The sequence below is a fragment of the Eptesicus fuscus genome, chromosome 18, assembly GCF_027574615.1.
Source record: "Eptesicus fuscus isolate TK198812 chromosome 18, DD_ASM_mEF_20220401, whole genome shotgun sequence".
Classification (NCBI taxonomy): domain Eukaryota; kingdom Metazoa; phylum Chordata; class Mammalia; order Chiroptera; family Vespertilionidae; genus Eptesicus; species Eptesicus fuscus.
Genome location: NC_072490.1, coordinates 51,557,516 through 51,574,370, shown reverse-complemented (window position 1 = coordinate 51,574,370; position 16,855 = coordinate 51,557,516). Strand labels below are relative to the sequence as shown.

Below are 16,855 nucleotides of genomic sequence, written 5' to 3'. Positions count from 1 at the left end.
GATCCGTTCTGTAAGTGTTCAATTCATTGTACCTAGTTTTACATCAGGACACTCCTGTTTCCATGTCGAACCCTGTAATTGTGGGGTTTGTATAACAAATCTTAGGCTAATCAGGATGCTTGGACTTCTCTTAACCTTGAGAGGCACCTTGAAGGATAGGTGTTGTTATCTCTGTCTGAGAGATAAAGAAATGGAGGCTGAGGTGAGGACGTGATTTCCCCAGGCCCCGGAGCCGGCAGGTGGCAGAGCTAGGACTGGAGTCCAGGCCTGTTCGCCCGAAAAGTCCACATCCTTTGCACTCTGACTCCTCATCAAAGCATTATGTCATCATTCATCACGGAGCCATTGGCGGCCAATCGGTGGAATCTGTTTTCTTACCTACAGCACTATCGAACAGTGACGGTGAGTTCTTCTTAAATGGGAATTTTGTTATCACAATGACCAAGAAGGAGATCCGCATTGGGAAGGCTCTGATCGAGTACAGCGGCTCCGACAACCTCGTGGAGAAACTCAACTGCTCAGGCCGCATTGAACAAGAACTCCTGCTTCAGGTAAACACGTGGCCGTCAGCCCACAACCCTTTGCTTCCACTCGAGCCGACAAGGCCTGCGAACACCATGTCCATTTTGTCTGCTCCTCCCAGGTGCTGTCGGTGGGGCAGTTGTTCAACCCCAAAGTGTACTACTCTTTCAATGTCCCCATCGAAGACAGGCCCCCGCAGTTCTACTGGAACAGTCACGGGCCCTGGCAGGCCTGCAGCAAACCCTGCCAAGGTACCAGCTTTCTGGTTGAGTTTGGGGGATGTGAGGTATCCTTTGAGTGTGTTCATTTTTCCACTTTTATCGACATATAATTGATATTATAATATTGTGTGTTTAAGGTACACAGTGTAATGATTGGATATATTACAGAAGGATCACCACCATAAATTTAGTTCTCACCCATCATCACACGTAGTTACAGTTTTCTTTCTTGCAATGGGAACGTTTAAGATCTACTCTCTGAGCAACTTTCAGGTAGACAGCAAAGTGCTGTTAACTGCAGTCGCCATGCTGTACATTACATTCCCAGGACGTATTTGTCTTCCAAGGGGAAGTTTGTAGCTTTGACCACTTACAACCCATTTTGTCCATCCCTACCCCCGGCCCACACCTCTGGCAACCACTAATCTCATCTCTGTTTCTATGAGCTTGGTTTTCTTTTTAGATTCCACAGTTCTTCTTTCTCTATCTGACTTAGTTCACTTTGAGGTGTTTTTGAGTTAAAAAAAAAAAAAAAAGAAGAAGAAGAAGAATTGCAGTGTTTTATTTATTTTTAAGAATCAGGCAAATACATGCTGTTTATATAACTTTCTATCTGCCTGCATTCTCTACTGTGCATTCTCTAAATTTGTCTCACACTTGGCTGCTGGGTAAGCTTTCTGAGGGCTGAGGGCTCTGTTAGCTTTCCTCGTCTAAGAGTTTCACACACGCTGGGAAGCCAAACCAATTGGCTCTGTCACTTTCCAGAAACATCTATTTAGTAGTTGTATGACATATTATTTATTTTGTTTCCTTTAGTCTGAATTAGGTGTTGGCAAACCACAGACAGTGGGCCAATTTCAGCCTACCTTCTGCTTTTATAAATAAAGTTTTATTGGAACACAGACACACCACTTGTTTATATACTGTCTATGAGCGGCTGCTTTTGTCTCATAATAGCTGAGCTGAGTTTCAACAAAGGCCACTGGGCCCACAAAACCCAAACTATTTACTACCTCACCCTTTATAGGAAATGTTTGCCAAGCCCTGATCTGAGCAGTTTATGGAATAGGTTACTCTCTCTGACTAATTGTCCCCCTGCTTAGGAGAGCGGAAACGAAAACCCCTTTGCACCAGGGAGTTCAATCAGCTCACAGTTTCTGATCAAAGGTGTGCTCTGCTGCCCCAGCCAAGCCCCATCACTGAGCCCTGCGGCACAGACTGCGACCTGAGGTAAGGCCAGCGTCTCATCACGGTCTTTACTCCTGAGCTGTGGGGGTCTCGCCGGGGGTCTCTGGGTGAGGAACAGGAGCAGGGGATGTTGGTCTTTTGTCCCCATCCTTGTGTTTCTGTGAAAAGGAGATTATCCACACACACACACACACACACACACACCTGCACATTTCTTATTCCTCTTTTTTAAGAATTAAAAATAGCTAGTAAAGTATGGCACTTGCCAAAAACAGCTTTCTGTGTAGGTATGGTATCACTATGATTGCATCACATCTTATGCAAAAGTTTAGTTTGAAACTCAACAGAAAAGGGGGACACTTTATCCCTTGAAATACCTGGAATAGTCTGTAATCACCCAGAGTGTATCCACCCCAGGGGAACTCATGCACATGAAGGTTGCAATGGTAAGGTAGACTCATAGGAGTTGGAAGGAAATCTGTATATATCGCTGTCTAAGGATCCAAACAATTCTGTATTTAAATCTGAAATCTGAGGCAAGAAATGGTGGGTGAGTGGAGAATGCTATAGTTTTCCCATTTGCCTATAAGCTTGATTGTGTCACATTTGAATAGTAAGTAGCCTGGGGGTTGCATTGTATAGTCTACATATTAGTTAAATGCAGATAAGATGAGTTGGTGCTTTAGTCTCCTTTGACAGAAAATAAATGATTAATATAGAATGGTATGGGAACTTGTAAAGGTCTCACCACAAGCAAAATAGACACTTAAGCACTTTGCAGGTTCCACATCACCATACCAAATCCTGTCAAGTGGTGTTGGCAGGCCTGTTGGCTAGAGGGAAGATGGTAAGGCATTCTCAAGGTTACAAGAGATGAGCAGTGCTGCAATCAATTAGTCATGTCTGTCATAGGAATAGGAGGGGCAACATGGCACGCATGCCACATCTTTGCGAGTCCTGGTCTGAGGTCTCTGATTTCAAAGCCCTGGCTCTCTCCCCACTCCCCTGCCTCTCCATCCGTGTCACTGACCTGCTTGCTCGTGTGTTTGTCAAAAAACATTGATAGAGGTCATTGTAGAAAGAAAGGCCCTAAAAGGCAGACATTTACACAGGCAGCATTAATTCTTTTTATAGGCAATGTCCATACAAACCCATTGCTTCAGCCAATTGAGTTAAACTAAAGTTCAAGGTCTTTTCAGGAAAATGATTATCTAGTTAATGCTGAACTGAATTAATCACTAAAGTTTAGGGGGAAAACATTGAAATGGAGGAGAGATTCTTTGAGGCACAGCCTCAATAAATTGGGGAAGGTGACATTTTACAATTAACCTTATATCAATTATAACTAATAATATTGTAACAATAATAGTAATTATATTATTCAGAATGGTAACTGCTCTGCAAGTAATAAAAGAGTCAACCATTTACTAAGGATTTTTTTTTTGTATGTCAAACATTTTTTTTTGCCAATTTTCTTTTTTTTTTTTTAAATCATCATTGTTCAGATTATTACAGATGTTCCTCTTTTTTCCCCCCATAGCTCCCCTCCACCTGGTTCCCACCACACTCCAAGCCTCCCCCCCGCCACTGACCTCATCCATAGGTGTAAGCTCTTTGTCCAATCTCTTCCCGCACCCCCCACAACCTCTCCCCCCCGCCCTGCCTCCCAAGAATTATCAGTCTGCTCCCTTTCCATGCCCCTGATTCTATTACATTCACTAGTCTGTTCTGTTCATCAGGGTTTTTATTCATTTGATTTTTAGGTTCACTTATTGATAGATATGTATTTGTTGTCACTTTGTTGTTCATAATTTTTTATCTTTACCTTTTTCTTCTTCCGCTTCTTAGAGAATACCCATCAGCATTTCATATAATACTGGTTTGGTGGTGATGAACTCCTTTAGCTTTTTCTTGTCTGTGAAGCTCTTTATCTGACCTTCAATTCTGAATGATAGCTTTGCTGGGTAGAGTAATCTTAATTGTAGGTTCTTGCTATTGATCACTTTGTATATTTCTTGCCACTCTCTTCTGGCTTGCATAGTTTCTGTTGAAATCAGCTGACAATCGTATGGGTACTTCCTTGTAGGTAACTAACTGTTTTTTCTCTTGCTGCTTTTAAGATTCTCTTTGTCTTTTGCCCTTGGCATTTTAATTATGATGTGTTTTAGTGTGGTCCTCTTTGGATTCCTCTTGTTTGGGATTCTCTGCACTTCCTGGACTTGTAAGTCTATTTCTTTCACCAGGTAGGAGAAGTTTTCAGTCATTATTTCTTCAAATAGGCTTTCAATATCTTGCTCTCTCTCTTCTTCTGGCACCCCCATAATTCGGATGTTGGTATGCTTGAAGTTGTCCCAGAGGCTCCTTAAACTACTTTCATATTTTTGGATTCTTTTTTCTTTTTGCTTTTCCGGTTGGGTGTTTTTTGCTTCTTTGTATTTCAAATCTTTGACTTGATTCTTGTGATCCTCTAGTCTGCTGTTGGATCTCTGTATATTATTCTTTATTTTAGTCAGTGTATGCTTACTTTCTGATTGGTCCTTTTCATATCCTTGAGGGTCTCACTAAATTTCTCGGAGGTTTCTAGAAGATTCTTGAGTAACCTTATAACCATGGTTTTGAACTGTATATCCAGTCTTTTGCTTTCATCCATTTCTTTCATTTGTGACTTGTTTCTTTGACTCCACATTTTGGCTGCTTCCCTGTGTTTGTTTCTATGTACTGGGTAGCTGCTAAGTCTCCTTGAGTTGATAGAGTGGCCTTGTGTGGTAGGTGTCCTATAGGGCCCAGTGGCTCAGCCTCACCAGTCACCTGAGGTGGACGCTCTTGGTGCACCCCCTTGTGGGCTCTGTGCACAGTCTTGTTGTAGTTAAGCCTTGATTGTTGTTGGTATCACTGGGAGGAATTGACCTCCAGGCCAGTTGGCTGTGATTACCAGCTGTGTCTACACTGGAAGATCTGTTGCACAGGAGACACCCTTATGGGGCAGGACTTGCTTCAGTGGGGCTTTGGTGCTCACTGAGTCTGCCCCTTGAGTGTGTCTCTTATGGATGTGAAAGGTTGTAATCCTGTATGGTCTCACTCTGTCCACTGGGTACACTGGCTCTTGGATCTCCAAGGAGGTGCAAGGTCAGCCCCTGTCTGGGGTCGCCCAGCAGGAGCTACAGAGACATCTGCAGATTCCTCCTCTTTGTATGGGGTTTGGAAGTGCTCAGATGAGGCCCAGCAGTGAAGCAAGGCAGGCTGCTGCTGCCAGGCCTTGGGCCTTCTTTTGGAAGCTCTGGGGCTCTCTGACCCAGCTTCAGTTAGACAGGTTTTAGGTGGAGAAAGGACAGGCTATTCATATGCAAAAGCCGATGCGCACAGCTTGGGTGGGATTATAAATTGGGTGGAGTGGGGCCTCTGGGAATCACCAAGGTGGAGCAAACAGCAATGGCTGCCAGTCAACCCTGCACCGGAGAGGTCCCCGGGTCTCCCCGTCCTGCGCCCTTGTGCAGGAACAATGATCGCTGCAAGCACCTCTGAGAGAAAGCTGCCCTCGCATTCCTGTCCCGATGTCAGACAGTCCAGTTTCTCCCCATATGTGTCTGGGTCTCCCAGAGTCTTGCCGGGAACTGGAGTTCAGAGCAAGCGAGAGCTTGTATCTCCCTCCCGATTAAAAGAGCAGCACATCCAGGTGCCAGCACTTTACTCCGCACCTCTTTCCAGTCTCAATGCGCTTTCTTCACCTCTCTAGTTGTGAAACTTCCACTCAGCCAGCTTTCCCACAGTTCTGGGTGGTAGTTGTTCTGCCTTTTAGTTGTAATTTTGATGTGGTTGTGAGAGGCAGCAAGTATAGGTGTTTACCTATGCCGCTATCTTGATTCTTCCTCAAGGATTATTTTTAAGTAATATATGATCCTATTAACAGTCTTTTGTTAATAGGATAGTTCTTATATAATCACATATATATAAAATATTATCCTATTTATTAGTTAATATATTATATTAATGTCCTATTTATCTTGTTAATGATCTAATAAGCAAAATAGTACCTAATATTATTATTATTCCTCTAAATTATAAAATAAGGAACACAGGGTGAGAGAAGTCAAGCAAACTTCCCCAGGTCACACAACTAGTTAGTGAAGGGGCAGGATTTAAATATTCTCTGACTGACCCTTAAGCCTTACTCTTTGGAGAGAGCTGTTTCCATTTTGAATTCAGGCACAGTGAGTGATACTCCTTGATCTCATTTTGTGTAGCTTTTCTTCCTTTGTGAAAAGAAACACCTCCCAGGACATTCCTGCCCCATCCTTGTTCTGTCTCTTACTTGACCCCTTCTTTGTCACTTGTGCACTGGCTGGGTCAGACCAGGAGACCATGATGATGGGGGAGTCTCGAGTGACAAGTGCAGATATTGTGGGACTCCTGCTGCAGCACTAAGCATGCTCCTCTCATTGTGGGGAAGACAAGTTTGTGAAAAGCATCTCCAGTACTAGGACATGACCTTACCAGTAAAAAAAAAAAAAAAAAAAAAGTTCTTTAAGAACCTGCTTAAGTGTACCCAAGGAGCAACAATTTGAGGTGGAGCTGATGTTTGAACTGTTACTTCAAGGAACTAAAAATGCTCACTTCAAACAAATTCCAGTCAGCTACCAGGTAGTTGGTTGTGATGCCGGCTAATCCGATGGTCTCCCAGAGTTTCTCGTGCACTGGAAGCTCTCAGATATAAAATCACAATTAAAGCAAATTTTAGAAAGCAAATACATTGAGAAGGCGCCTCAAATCCATGAGACTTACTAAGAATTACACTGAGTGGCCAGATTATTATGATCTCTGAATGCATAATAATCTGGCCACTCAGTATATATATATGTATATATGTATATGTATATATGTATATATGTATTTATGTATATATATATTAGAGGCCCGGTGCATGAATTCATGCATGAGTGGGTCCAGTCAGCATGGCCAGGGGGAGGGGACATGGGTAGTTGGCCAGCCTGCCTGCTGATCAAACTCCTGGTCAAGGGGACAATTTGCATATTAGCCTTTTATTATATAGGATATACACTGAGTGGCCAGATTATTATGCATTCAGAGATCATAATAATCTGGCCACTCAGTGTATATGACAGATCTCAACTGGATGTCTCCTCAAACTGTGTTGTGGTTTTTGCAGAGGTACGTGATATTTGAACTTGGCCACAGAATAAAACACTGAGAGCAGTAGTAGTAATTAATAGCTACTTTTCTTGAGTGGGTGTCATGTGTGTTCAATGCTACACACACCTGGTCTTCTCATCTTCCCTGTAGCCCCGTGAAAAGAATCCCATTTTCCCCATTTCACAGATAAGGAAGCTGAAGCTTGGGGTTAAGTGACCTACGTGGGGTCTATAGCTAAAAAGTGTTAGAGCTCGTGTTCACACCTAAGTCTTTCTGATTTCATAAATCATCCTCTCACTTTTACTAAAAATAATTTCCCATAACCAAGGTGAAACCAGGATTTAAAATCTTTTCATTTCGTCATATAATAGGTATGTCAAAGTTGCTGTTCTAAATTTCCTACTCAGAGAAAGGCATCTTTTTTATACTTAGCTTTAAAAAAGAAATACTTCGACTCTACTGAGACCAAAGGAGGACAGCAGCTCAGGGCACAGGCTTGGATAGCACCTGTGGCTGATAAAAGAAAAGGGGAAGGAGTGGTAGCCATGTCTTTTAGTGGAAACGTCTGGTGGAAGTTGTTCACTGAAAAACACACAGACACAAACTGAGCCCAAAGGAGATGTTTTCTCTTTCTTCGTTACCCTGACAGTTTCTATAATTGTGATTTATACTGAGTATTGCCAAGTGGCCATGTGCAAAGCTAAAAGACTGAGGAGAGGATTGTTACTGATGGTCAAACTCTAAAATAGTTTTGCCCAAAGCATGTTTGCGGAAGCCTAGTTCTACCAGATGATCCCTGGTGGCCAGGATGTTTAACTGTCTCCTCCCCTGTATGGATATCCATAGTGCTGATGAGCATTCTGAAGGCTCTGAAAAATTCTGCATGTAGAACTCTCCTTAAATCGTAGCTCCCAAAGTAATGCCGCACACGCCCATTGAGACAGCACATTTTGTTTCCACTTATTAACAGACACTTTGCTTTTCTGAAATAGAGTAACAAAATACAATCCTATCTAATAAAAGAGTAATATGCAAATCAACCGAATGGCGGAATGACTGGTGGCTATGACACACACTGACTACCAGAGGGCAGATACTCAACACAGGAGCTGCCCCCTGGTGATCAGTGCATTCCCGCAGGGGGAGCACCACTCAACCAGAAGCCGAGCTCACGGCTGGTGAGCACAGTGGCGGTGGTGGGAGCCTCTTTGGATGTCCTACTGCTGGCTTAGGCTTGCTCCCTGCCTAAGTCGGACATCCCCCTAGGGCTCCCAGACTGCGAGAGGGCGTAGGCCAGGCTGAGGGACTCCCCCCAAGTATGCAAATTGACCATCACTCCAAGACACAAGATGGCCGCCTCCATGTGGTCAAAGATGGCTACCCCCATGTGGACACAAGATGGCCACCACAAGATGGCTGGCAGGGCAGGGCAGTTGTGGGGAGTTGGAGGTGACCAGACCTGCAGGGGAGGGCAGTTGGAAGGGAACAGGCCTGCAGGGAAGGGCAGTTGGGGGGGCAGGCCTGCAAGGGAGAGCAGTTGGGGGGGACCAGGCCTGCAGGGGAGGGCAGTTGTGAGCAATCAGGCCAGCAGGGGAGGGCAGTTTGGGGGGACCAGGCCAGCAGGGGAGGGTAGTTGGGGGGGACCAGGCCTGCAGGGAAGGGCAGTTGGGGGGGCAGGCCTGCAAGGGAGAGCAGTTGGGGGGGACCAGGCCAGCAGGGGAGGGAAGTTTGGGGGGACCAGGCCAGCAGGGGAGGGTAGTTGGGGGGGACCAGGCCTGCAGGGGAGGGCAGTTGTGGGCAATCAGGCCACCACAGAGGGCAGTTAGGGGTGACCGGGCCGGCAGAGGAGGGCAGTTGGGGGAGAACAGGCCTGCAGGGGAGGGCAGTTGTGGGCGATCAGGCCATCAGGGGAGGGCAGTTGAGGGGGACCAGGACAGCAGGGGAGGGCAGTTGGGAGGGACCAGGCCTGCAGGAGAGGGCAGTTGGGGGCGGGGGGGGGGGGCGGCCTGCAGGGGAGGGCAGTTAGGGGTGACCAGGCCAGCAGCTGAGGGCAGTAGTGGGCAACCAGGCCTGCAGGGGAGGACAGTTGGGGGGGGACCCAGGCCTGCAGGGGAGGGCAGTTAGGGGTGACCAGGCCAGCAGGGGAGGGCAGTTAGGGGCAATCGGGCCAGCCAGGGAGCAGTTAGGCGTCTATCAGGCTGGCAGTGGAGTGGTTAGGGGGTGATCAGGCTGGCAGGCAGAAGAGGTTAGGGGCAATCAGGCAAAGGCAGGCGAGCGGTTGGGAGCCAGCAGTCCTGGATTGTGAGAGGCCTAAATGGGCGGTTGGACATCCCTCAAGGAGTCCCAGATTGGAGAGGGTGCAGGCTGGGCTGAGGGACACCCTCCTCCCCCGTGCATGAATTTTATGCACTGGGCCTCTAGTTGTTATATGAAATGAACTGAATAAATTCAGAACACTGTAGTTGATACCATCTTTGAGGGAGAGGCTGTGAAGCAAAGGATGGCATTTTGAGAACTTTCCCAGGGCAGTGTATGACCTTTGACACTCTTCCAGGTTCTCTGCTCGGATTCCGGGCATTGTGTGACTATCAGGGAGTCTCCACCATGCTTTTCCAGCCTATGCTGCAGGAGCGGGACTCCTGCCTCCCTCATCCAGGATGGAAAATAACCTTTCCACACGGAAACGGTGAGGAAGGCGAAGAGGAGGTAGCCAGGAACCGAAGGGCAGATGAAAGTTCCAGATGCCTCTGCTGAACTGGTGCAGGGTTTTGCCTCACTTCCTCAGGGAAGTGAGGGTTCGCCCTGATTAAACTTTGGCAGGATGAGATAAAGCGTTGATTTACTGTCCCTCGTGTAACATGTTCCGATTAGAGCAAAATCCCATCAGCCCACTTTACATGCCAAATGTAAAAGTAGGTCAACTCTGACCTGCTTGTGAGCATTAGTGAGGAATTCCGAGATAAGCATGTGTCCAGTACTATTTTCTTCCCACGTCCTTGCCCTGGACAGGTGTGGATGGAAGAATTCTTAGGGCCTCACCACGCCACTGGATTTCTGAACAATACAGAATTAACAATAAAGAGCAAATCCAAATGAAGATGATAAAGAAAGCAATCTTTTTGGATTATTAGATTTAATCAACACAATATATTTCAAATTTATTTAGACTATTCTAAATAAATTCAACTTAAGCCTTTTTTCTTTAAGCACTGACCATGTTCCTGAGCATTAAAATAATTTATTATCCCATTCTGAGCACCTGCTGTGTGCCAAGAAAGGCTACAAAGATGTGTAGATTCAAAACTAGTTTTTAAAATATATAATTGTAGAGCAGTAAGGAAAAATAACAAGTGAAACATAGATGAGTTTGGGGTTGTTTTTTTTAAGTGATTTATTTATTTATTTTTACTGGTAGTATGTATGTCACTTTTTTAAAAATTTTATTTTTTTGTTTAAAGTATTATATATAGTAGTTCATATATCTCCTTTTTCCCCCCATTGACCTTCCCCCAGCCTCCCCTAACCCCTGTCACATGCCCTCATCCCACCCCACCCCCAGTGTCTTGTGTCCATTGGTTGTGCTTATATGCATGCATACAAGTTCTTTGGTTGATCTCTTTCCCCCTCTACCCAACACTCCCCAGGCTTCCCGCTGTAATTTGTCAGCCTCTGTAGCTATCTTTTTGTTCATCAGGTTATAATGTTCTGTTATTTTCCATAAATGAGTGAGATCATGTGGTATTTTTCTTTCATTGCCTGGCTTATTTCACTTAGCATAATGCTCTCCAGGTCCGTCCATCCATGCTGCTGCAAATGGTAGGAATTCCTTCTTTTTTATAGCAGCACAGTATTCCATTGTGTAGATGTACCATAGTTTTCTAATCCACTCATCTGCTGATGGGCATCTAGGCTGTTTCCAAATCTTAGCTATGATAAATTGTGCTGCTATGAACATAGGGATGCATATATCCTTTCTGATTGGCGTTTCTAGTTTCTTGGGATATATTCCTAGAAGTAGGATCACTGGGTCAAATAGGAGTTCCATTTTTAGTTTTTTGAGGAAACTCCACACTGTTCTCCCCAGTGGCTGCACCAGTCTGCATTCCCACCAGCAGTGGACGAGGGTTCCTTTTTCTCCCCATCCTCGCCAGTACTTATCCTTTGTTGATTTGTTGATGATAGCCATTCTGACAGTGTAGCGGTTAGCATGTCTGCTTTACACAGAGGAGTTTTAAGGCAGTACAAATGCTCTCTAGAGTATTATATTATGTTATAACTAGAGACCCGGTACACGAAATTTTGTGCACTGGTAGGGGGAAGTCCCTCAGCCTGGCCTGCGCAGACCATGTGCCTTTGGGGGATGTCTGACTGATGGCTTAGGCCCGTGCCCTGTGGGGAGCATGCCTAAGCCACAGTCGGACATCCTTAGCACTGCTGCAGAGGTGGGAGAGACTCCCACCACCCCCGCTGCACTTGCCATCCATGAGCCCGGGTTCTGGCTGAGCAGCGCTCCCCCTGCGGAAGCGCACTGATCACCAAGGGGCAGCTCCTACGTTGAGCGTCTGCCCCCTGGTGGTCAGTGCACATCATAGCAACTGGTCGTTTTTGCCATTTGGTCAATTTGCATATTAGCCTTTTATTATATAGGATGATGAAAACCTGTCATTACACATTTGTCCAGACTCATAGAATGTACAACACCAAGAGTGAGTCCTAATGTAAACTAGGGGCTTTGGGTGATAAGGATGCATCAACGTAGGTTCATTTATTAAACAAATGTACCAATCTGGTGGGGGAAGCTGATAATAGAGGATCCAGCGAGGCACGGGGGAGGGGGGGGGGCCGCGGGCAGGGAGTATATGGGAAATCTCTGTGCCTTCCTCTCAACATTAGCATGGACCTAAAACTGCTAAAAAAAAATAAAGTCTCTTTTTTTTAATTGTATAATTGAGTTGTATAGACTATGGTCCTTGTATTCAAGTAACTTCAGGTCTTTACTCACAGGTAGTAATGTTCACAGTTTAGCACGCTTAACTTCGCAATTACAGTCCAAATGATCTATTCCTTGGCCTAACTGGTTTGGCTCAGTGGTATTCCTTTATTACTCACAGAGTGTTCACTGCGCACCTTCTAGCACAGGCCCACATGAGGGAGGTTTCCGGGGATTCCAAAGTTGTTCTCTTTTGGAAGCAGCCTTCTTGATAAATGAAATGCTGGGTAGCATGAACCTTTTAAATATAAAATTGCTCTTTTGCTCTGTTGACTTCTGCTGTTTCTTTTTCCCTTTTGGTTGCTTGTATTTTAGATTGACTGTATCAGGAAAGAACCTTTACAAAGACAGAACCTCTAGTTATCAGTCTGTGACTTCCATGTACCTTGGCAGCCATGAAAAATACAGGGATGTGTTGGTTAAAAATTGGATTTCAATAACTGACCGTGGGTTCATGGTGTTTGAGTTAAAGGGGGAGGGGATGAAATCAACTCTCCCACCAGCTGAATGTAGATGAGACATATTTAACAGAAGTCTTGGTGTCTTCCCGGTGTGCACAGGTGGCAGGTGGCCAGCAGGAGTGAGTGCAGTGCCCAGTGTGGCCTGGGCTACCGCACGTTAGACATCTACTGTGCCAAGTACAGCCGGCTGGACGGGAGGACCGAGAAGGTGGATGACAGTTTTTGCAGCAGTCACCCCAAACCAAGCAGCCAGGAAAAATGCTCAGGAGAATGTATCACCGGGGGCTGGCACTATTCTGCTTGGACTGAAGTGAGTGGCTTCTCTCTGAAAGACAGTCTTCTCGAGTGCTGAGTCTGATTAGTGGATGAGGATGAATCAGCTAATTCACTCCTCAGGGCTGTGTTGAGAAACCCTGTGTAGCTGTGTGGAAAGAGTACCATGATTGATTTATAATGCCTGACCCCATTCGAAATCTGCAAAGAAGAGTGCCATGGTTAATCTGTAATGTCTGACGCGGCCATGGCATGTGGGAAATTGGGAATGGTCCACCTACTCAGCAACTCACTTTCTCATACCCCATGGCCATTCCTAATTTTATTTTTCTGTGCCCATTGATTGACTTCACTGTAAACCTGTTAAGTAAATTGATAACGTGAACAGATAGCCCCAAAATAACAACCAGATTGGCCAGTCTTGGTTGGTTGGTTGGTTGGTTGATTAGTTGGGTCTTAAGGTCTGGCAGAGACAAGCCAGCTCAGCCAGGATCTCAAGCATGCTTGGTAAGAAACTCGGTTTTATTTTATCTTTTGTCTTTTCAGTGTTCTGAAAGCTGTGATGGTGGAATCCAGAGGAGAAGGGCTGTTTGTGTCAACACCCAAAATGATGTCCTGGATGACAGCAAATGCACATATCAAGAGAAAGTCACTGTTCAGAGATGCAACGAGTTCCCTTGTCCTCGGTGGAAATCGGGAGACTGGTCCGAGGTGAGAGGGCAGGGCTGTCATTTTCCCTGAGTTATCTCTGACATTCCAACTCCAACCCCCTCTCCCCCCCCCCCCCCCCCCCGCCCCGGCGGTTCAGGGTTAAACCTGCTGCGTCTTTCTTGCACCTTCCATTGAGGAAACGACCCAACTGCCATACTGGATGGGAGGGTCCACTGGCAGCTTTGGAGGCACTGCCAGGCTAGCTGTATCACCTGCCATGGCAGCTTTTGTTGGTGATTTTGAAGTTCCAGTCTCTTCTCTCCCCTCCCTTCCCCTTTGAGCCCCCACAAGGTCACTGCAAAGGGAATCCAGGCTTTAGGAATGATAAAGACGCACTGGCTTAGGCCTACATAAATAATGAGGTATCCTGCTTCCTCATCTGTAACGTAGGAGAATCAGACCCCAGCGAGTGGCCTCTCTCACGTATCCATCCAGGTGCTAGTGGAAACGGGAAAGAGCAAGGGCCGCTGGGCATTCCGGATTTATGCCTTCTGGTCCCTTACCTGGGAAAGCATAGGGCGGAGCTCGGTGGAGCCTCTTTCGTGCTGTTAGGCCTGTTAGCGCTCACCACTAGCATACCCCTGGGACTCTCACCCAGTGGGGACTCCTTCCACCTTCCTTCTGGCCAGCAAATGGAAGGAAAACCGAAGTTCCCTGGTTTATGGGCCAAGTCAGGAATGTGGGGAAGAGGTTTTTCCTGTTAGCTCCCTCTGCGTGCACTCCCTTACCCCATACACAAGTGCAGGGGAGCTGTTCGCTTTTAGCATCAAAGAGAATGTGAATCTTAAGAGGACACTGTTAATGCCCCTTTAATGACAGGCAAGCAGTGGTGCATGTGCTTAGCAGTGTCTTATTCTGGACAGTGACCAACAAGCCTCCTGCTTTCACTGTTAACAAGCTGCCTTCTCTTAAACCCCTGTATTGTTTTTAAAAAGATGAAAGAAGGTACTGGGTTTATTTTTCTTAGATAGCTAGTATGAACTAAAGTAGCATTTCAAAGTAAGTAACAAACTTGTGCAAGAATGCTTGATAAAGTGCAAGCCAGGGTTCTCAAACTATCTATACTAATGAAAGGGTAATATGCTAATTAGACCAGGTCGACCAGACATCTTCTGTCCAAATTCCTTCCAGACAGTTAAGGGGCGACCAGGCCAGCAGGGGGAAATTAGGGGGACACCAGGCCAGCAGTCAGGGGGCAATCAGGCCAGCAAGCAGAGGCAGTTAGGGGCGATCAGGCAGGCAGGCAAGTGGTTAGGAACCAGCGGTCCCAGATTGCAAAAGGGATGTCCAACTGCCAGTTTAGGCCCCATCCTGCAGTTGGACATCCTCTGAGGGGTCCCAGATTGGAGAGGGTGCAGGCCGGGCTGAGGGATTCCCCCCCCCTCCCCGGTGCATGAATTTCATGCACCGGGCCTCTAGTAGGATATATTCAGTATGATCCAGCATTCCATAGATAAACAGACTGGGAAGCAGACAGCAACATGTTAATGAGTCTCCCTGGGTAGTGAAATTTGGGGATCACTATAGATTTCTCTTTTATGTTTTCCTGTACTTTTCAAGTATTTTACAATGAGCATAGACAATAGCGGCAATTATATTTAATATTTATTAGATGAACATGGGGTAAGCACTTTAGTTGGATTTGTTTTCATTTAGTTTTCACAAGTCCTGGCAGTAGGCGCTATTGTCCCCCTGGTATAGATAGGAAAACTGAGGTACAGAGAGGCCACTTGACCTCTGAATTAAAACCCAGATTGATCTGACTCTGAATTCCCCACACCTGACACCCTCGCTAGAAAACTGTGAATGCTGCTCTTCATACTTCAGAGCATAGCGCTGTGTCGTGTTTCTTCTGTGCTTGAAACTGGACTCTGTATAAATACAGAGTGAGTGAATGAATGAATGAATGAGTGAATGGGGGAGTGAGTGAATGAGCCTCGCTATTTCCCATGGTGCTGGGAGAGAGGAATTGCTGTGGGAAAGAGCACTCCTGTTCCTGCTGGTCAGGAGTGGCCCGGGACCCCTCAGTGCTGAGAAGTGGGCCTGACTGGCTGTGCTTCCGTTGCAGTGCTTGGTCACCTGCGGGGAAGGGCACAAGCACCGGCAGGTCTGGTGTCAGTTCGGCGAAGATCGATTAGACGACAGAATCTGTGACCCTCAGACCAAGCCGGCCTCCGTGCAGACCTGTCAGCAGCCAGAATGTGCGTCCTGGCAGGCGGGTCCCTGGGGACAGGTATTTCAAAGATAAAGTTCTTAACTGCATTCTTTCCTTTCACCTGGAGAGTGCTTACAGCGGGCATGCCAGAGGCAGACCTCACCGCTGGGTCTCACTGCCCTGGGCCTTCATGCTCTGGGCCCAACAGGAGAAACTCTGCCCCCATTTCGCCCCGCTTCCCAGGGTTGCCCTGGCCCTCCTGCAGCCGACTGTCCCCTTTGCAGACCCGCGTGCCTGTCTCCTCTCTGGGATTAAAACTAGATTGAGACACGAGCATTGGAACTTGTCACAACAGATCTGGAGTCTGGCTGATGTTCTCTTCTCGTGTGTCCTGTGTGTCTGTCATAGAAAAAGGGCCCGGCCCCAGCATCTTTGCAGGAGGGTCTGGACTGGGATTAGGATGGGACGTGGCTCCCATTATCGTGTTTCCAATACTCATCTCTCATAAATAAGTCAGACTGTTCAAACAGATTAATTAGGTCCAAGGCTGCAGAATCATCTCGCTTTGCAAGAGTCTTTTCCGAGTGGGTTTTAACTCTTGACGAGACCTGCTCTTAAAGGGGAGAGTGGACGTCTCCCTTGCGCTTGCCGTGCAGAAGCCACTGCTCTTGAGATTAAGTCCCTCCCACTATGGAAGCAAAAAGCATTCTGGTCCTATTTAAGTAGCTCTCTGGGTTCCCAAGGGAAGCAAAGCAGCTGTCTGCTGTCACTTATGTAATATCTTGAAGAATGACTCTCCTTCCACGTGGTCCAGTTCCAGCTTCAGCCACTTCATTCCTCCAGCTGATTTCTTCGTTTCCATGCCTGCGGTTTCTGTCATTAGCATCCACACTCTTCCGCATCCTCCCCATCGCCCAGCGTCCCCAGTCAAAACATGGGCTGATCACTCTGCATACACAGGGAGAGTCCACGCCCACTTCTCTTCTCGCCTCCTCTTTGTCTCCATCCGCATAGTCTTAGGGAGTTGGCAGAGGAGAGATGCACAGCTCAGGGTCGCTGATAAGGTTGGAATATAGCATCGGTTAGAACTGCTGGGCCTGTTTTTTACCCCTGTCCACACCAGACCAATCCTAGCTAGAGACTGGTTCTTCCTTTGCCTGAAAGTGCAATTCAGGGCAACAGAATA

The 16,855-nt window shown here is 46.5% G+C and overlaps 1 protein-coding gene across 2 annotated transcripts in view; it reads left to right on the top strand.

The window, feature by feature from the left end:
* The window catches only part of ADAMTS9 (ADAM metallopeptidase with thrombospondin type 1 motif 9), a 160,826-nt gene that overhangs the window by 67,143 nt on the left and 76,828 nt on the right, over positions 1-16,855 (top strand). For both annotated transcript variants that reach the window (XM_028152683.2, XM_008146269.3), the window contains 6 exons: positions 385-551; positions 644-773; positions 1,847-1,973; positions 12,630-12,840; positions 13,350-13,514; positions 15,583-15,747. In XM_028152683.2, coding sequence (XP_028008484.2) covers positions 385-551; positions 644-773; positions 1,847-1,973; positions 12,630-12,840; positions 13,350-13,514; positions 15,583-15,747 — 965 coding nt within the window. The remainder of the gene's footprint in view (positions 1-384; positions 552-643; positions 774-1,846; positions 1,974-12,629; positions 12,841-13,349; positions 13,515-15,582; positions 15,748-16,855) is intronic.